The sequence below is a fragment of the Conger conger genome, chromosome 19 (assembly GCF_963514075.1).
Source record: "Conger conger chromosome 19, fConCon1.1, whole genome shotgun sequence".
NCBI classification, from domain to species: domain Eukaryota; kingdom Metazoa; phylum Chordata; class Actinopteri; order Anguilliformes; family Congridae; genus Conger; species Conger conger.
In genome coordinates this window covers 7,675,828-7,680,827 of record NC_083778.1, presented here as the reverse complement: position 1 = coordinate 7,680,827, position 5,000 = coordinate 7,675,828, and the positions used below count along the sequence as shown (strand labels likewise).

At 40.6% G+C, this 5,000-nt stretch overlaps 1 protein-coding gene across 1 annotated transcript in view; it reads left to right on the top strand.

The window, feature by feature from the left end:
- The first annotated feature begins 3,883 nt into the window (after positions 1-3,883).
- dera (deoxyribose-phosphate aldolase (putative)) overlaps positions 3,884-5,000 on the top strand; it is an 8,969-nt gene continuing 7,852 nt past the window's right edge. Inside the window, exons 1-2 of the mRNA XM_061229450.1 lie at positions 3,884-4,037; positions 4,905-5,000. The exon at positions 4,905-5,000 is cut by the window's right edge and continues 2 nt beyond it. Coding sequence (XP_061085434.1) covers positions 4,007-4,037; positions 4,905-5,000 — 127 coding nt within the window. The 5' untranslated portion in view covers positions 3,884-4,006. The remainder of the gene's footprint in view (positions 4,038-4,904) is intronic.

Below are 5,000 nucleotides of genomic sequence, written 5' to 3'. Positions count from 1 at the left end.
CAATGTTTTGGAACAGAGTGTTGGTGCGTCAACTGCATATTTTGAAACCCGAATTTAAGGACGATAAACACAGGTAGAGGGCAAGTCAACAAGTCAGTGAGCCTTTTTCAGTGATAGGAAGGGATTTACAATGGTCTTGTAACAATGTTTTAACACAAAAATCTTACTTGTTGTACCTTTAATCCCCCCCTCTCCACTAGGCCTCTGTTTGTGCTCCTGGGGAGGTTCTGTTTGCCCCCGTCTTCCTGTAACGCGGCTTTTGTAAGGTTAAAGGCTACGCTGGGGTAGTGTAGTGTGACACGTTTTATGAAACACCCAATGCACATATGTTTGATTAGATTCGGGATCTCTCTTGGACATTGGAGATGGAAGAAGTGGCGGGTTGAAGCAGGAACCGGGCTGGCACTGGGTGACACGCGCCTCCTTTTTCACTACGTTACCCACAAACCCCGGCTGCAGGATGACAGCTGCAGCGCACGACATCACGCTGTGACCTCACAATGAGGGTCTGTGCTCTTCCCCAGTGACGCGCTCTGGAATTGATCAGCTGACCACAGCTGAGATTCCCCTCAGCCTGACCTGGGAGACCCAGCCTGATTCCAGTGTGCCAGTCAAACTGGCTATAAATGCCCATGTGACAGAATCATTAGCAGGGTGAAGGTATTTTAAATGAGGGTAACGTGTTTTTATGATCATTTAAGGACTCCGCAACACCAAAAAACAGAAGAGAAGAGAACTTGCCTGTACATTCCTCTCTTACGCTCTTCCTTACACTCTTCTGACTAAGTTATATTAGTATTTTCTCTGTCTTAGTTACTGGACAAATCCATGTTTAACACCATAAGTGACATGCCCATTGGATAATGTATCAGAGATGGTTCTTTAAGGCCTTGAAGCATAATAATCTCGGATGCACCCACTCCTGACTGTTTCCATTAGTACATTGTATTGTTTGATGTGCATGTACCTATTGTTTGTGTCAGCTGACACCTATGGAGGTCACAGGTCCCAATGTGTATCTAATCACCAGCAAACAGAATGACAGATTCTTTACGTTTCTGCCATTTGCAAGTACTCTTCCGAAGTATTTTGAAATGGGATCAATAGCCGATCCGGTGCTTTTCAGCACATGCTGAAACCTGTTTTTTTTTATGAACAAAGCAGACATTCTTAAGAGAGTGGAAGGCAGCCCGATGCGAGTGATCAGCGCTGACATGGAAGACTTTCCAGGATTTTAGCCTATTGCTGTCTCTTAGTGCCATCTAGTGGACATAGTTAAGTACTGCAACATTGACTTGAAAATGAGATTTTCAAGCATGAACTAAACCTTTTAAAATAATTATCTAATTAACAGCGGTCATATAGACCAGAGGTGTCCAATCTTATCCTAAAAAGGCCGGCGTGGGTGCAGGTTTTTGTTTTAACCCAGCAGTAACACACCTGATTATACTCATGAATTAATCGTAGTCTTTAATCAAGACCTTGATGAGTAGAATCAGCTGTCTTAGTCCTGTGCTAAAACAACAACCTGCACACACACCAGCCATTTCTGGATAAGATTGGACACCCCTGATATAGACTATCTACATTAGTAATTCCTATAATAATAATAATAGTAACAATAACAATAATAATAATAATAATAATAATAGTAATAAAAATAGTAATCATCATCATATTGATTAGTCACTATTTATTATTTACAAGATTACAATGAACAGGTATTATTAATGCAATGAGTAATTTACCATTTTCAAATGTATTCATGCACGACCAGCTGCAATCCTTTCTGATTTCATTGAACTTTTAAATAGAAAAAACTGATGCAACTGGATAGAGGGGTATCCTCTTATCATTTAATTTACTTTAACTAAAACCGGGGTCTGCACTACAGTCCTGGTCCTGGTAAGCCACAACTTCTGATGGTTTTTGTTTGCACCGTAAACACAGCGTCCAACTCAGTTCCCAGTGACCAGGTGAAGCGAGTTAACTGTGTAATCCGCTGCGTTAAGTGATGAATTAGGGGCAGAGTAACAGTGAAAAACAGTGAAGCCAGCATCTCTCCTGGAGCTGGAACGCAGAGCCGACGCCGAGCCCTGAACCGAGACCGTAAAACATGAGGCCGGCATGTTTTCTCAACGATACGTTTTCCATAATATTGTGCAAGGGAGCCATGGCAACAGGAACACAAGGCCCGGCAGTGGCGTTCGAAGCCTGCTCACGTTCATGTGCATCTCTGATGCAAGGCTTTTCGGAATGCAACAGAACATTAAATCTCACAGGGTCAAATTTCAAACGCTCTCGCACAATAAATAGGAGCGAGAGCCGCAGATCGAGATCTGAAACAATCCCATTATATTTCCTCGGTCGAGTAAAAACAGACTTCCCTTGTTGGAACACGGAGACTGTCTTGAAGAACTCCAGAGTCCCGCAATGACATCACTCTACAGACACGTGTGTCATGGCCGTGCTGTTTCTTGTAGCTCTCGAAAGCAGATTCAAAAGTGTGTTCCTAGACTACACGCAGTCACGGAACTGACTGTGTTCATCAAACGGGTCCCAACAATCGTTCTAAAAAACAAAACAAAAAACTCGCATTTCCCCAGTGACATTACAGTCGTTTAAATGCGGACCTCACATCACATGTCAACGGACGCTTCTGGGTGGCCCCAACGCAGTATTGATGGAGTACTGGAGTGGGTTGTCTACACACTGATTTGTGTATAAGACTGTGATTTAGTGAGTGGAATGTGTTGCCTCAAACACTAATATATCGGCGTTGTGGAGAAGTAGAATTTTGCTGGCTGGCACTCGTGTTATAAAGGAAACACGTGTGTGTCGCTATAGTGTAAACTCGGATTATATGGCATGGTCGCCATAGGTTTTGGGAATGCTCCATGCTATTGTTTATGTTTATGGGATGTAATTGTGCTTTTATCAATGCTTGTGTAAGTTCTCATGTCCACTACGCTACATGGATATTTCGGAGTGTAGTGTAAACTCTCTGTGGGCGTTAAAACGGAAAGAAGGTTAATTGTCTACTATATAAGATACACACATTATAATAAGTTGTACATATTCATATCATGTTGAAATTGTGATGCTAAAGTCCACCATTGGTTCTGTGTTTAATCTTTCATCATAGATTCTTTAAAAAAAATGTTTTAATAAAGCTTGCCACCATAAGAAATGCAAAAGCAAAAGGGAAACTATTGTTTGAAGGAACTGGGAGGAAAGTGTAAAGGTTTATACTGTCACGTTTTAACACTGTTCTACAGAACTGGAACTTTTATATCCCTAACAAACCTGGAACAATCTTGTTTGCTCATTTTCTGGAATTGTTTTCTGGAGTTATTTTTTAAATAATAAATGATATATCACTAGCTAATATAATATATAATATAATTATAATAATATATTATAATATAATATAATAATATAATACGCTCCAAGTAATATTAACGTGAATATGAATATTAATAACAATAACGATAACAATCGTAACAACAGCAAAACAACAACAACAACAACAACAACAACAACAATAATAATAATAATAATAATAATAATAATAATAATTAATAATAGTAATAATAATCATCATCATCATCATGACAATAATTATAATAGGAATGACGAATGTAGATGTGGCTATATGACTGTTGTAAATAATTAATTACTTATTTTAAAAGAAATATTACTGAGTTGATCTTGTATTAAAGTAAAGGTTGCAGTATTTAACTACGTCCACTAGGTGGCATTATGACTCCAGCAGACTGCAACAGGCTGAAATCATGGAAAGGCTGTTATGTATTGCCCGGAGCTTTCATAACATATCAGGAAGTGTAAAGAGCTGCATCTCTTACTGACTATCTATCTCGGAAGTGACGACTTATGCAGGAAGTACAGCGAGCTGTCAGTGTGCTCTGTGGGCGTTTGGTGTTGTGGGGGCGTTCTTGCCGTTTTAAGTGTCTCGCAAAACGGTCGTGCTTGGATTAATTTCACCATGTCCGATAGAAACCCAGTAATGGAGCTTGGTAAGCGCTTAGTCTCGGTCTTACTGTCGTAAGTTACCAACTGGAATGAATTATAGCTAGCTAGCCAGAATTAACTGTCACGGTTTGACACATGGGCGAAAGAGCTAGCTAGCTAGCTAACTTCAGTTAGTTTCAGAATCAGGTGAAACGATTTCTATTCTGATTATTATTAGTACTGAATTATGTTTTCTCTCCCCGCTTCATTGCTAAAGTAAATTTGCTTTTGATTAGAACCGGTTTCGCGCTGATCCAAATAAAATGTAAAAATCAACAAAAGCTCATGAACGCAGATACAGTTAATAAAATCAGTATTGTAAGTTTATCATAATGAGAAATATCAATGGGTTCACAGCTCGGAAATGAAATGAAATGCCATATTTCCTTTTTAAAATGTCACTGAACACTTATTTCATAACCGGCCGGAACACTGATTAAAATTCATAATGTCAGTTCCCGAACTGATTGAAGCAGCATATTTTTTCTTTCGCCCACGGATTGTTAATATTTAACATGCAGCACAAAGGGGAGAGAAATGTATAGTGCAAAAGTGCACCTCCGTTACTGTGCATCTGCCGCGAAGACCAGATAAAGTTAATGTGCTTCATGTGAGCTGGGTTGATTACCACGTGATTGGGGCGATGGCGTGCCTGGTGAAGACCGCTATCTTACACACAAGCACTCCCCGAATAATGATACACTCACAAGATTTGAGGGAGTTTTAGGGGGGCGGGCGGGGGGTCCATTTTTCATCCCAGTTTGTTGCCAGTCCTAACTGGATGCCACATTTTCCCAGTAATTTCTGTGAGTAATCAGTTATTGGACTGAACATTGGCTTGCGTACTGACCGATGTGTGTTCCCGTCGCCAGACCTGGAATGGGTGTCCGGGGTGAGAGTGAACACGCAGGCGGTTCTGAAGCGGGCTCAGCAGATCCAGGGCCGCAAGCTGGTGAAGAGGCAGTGGG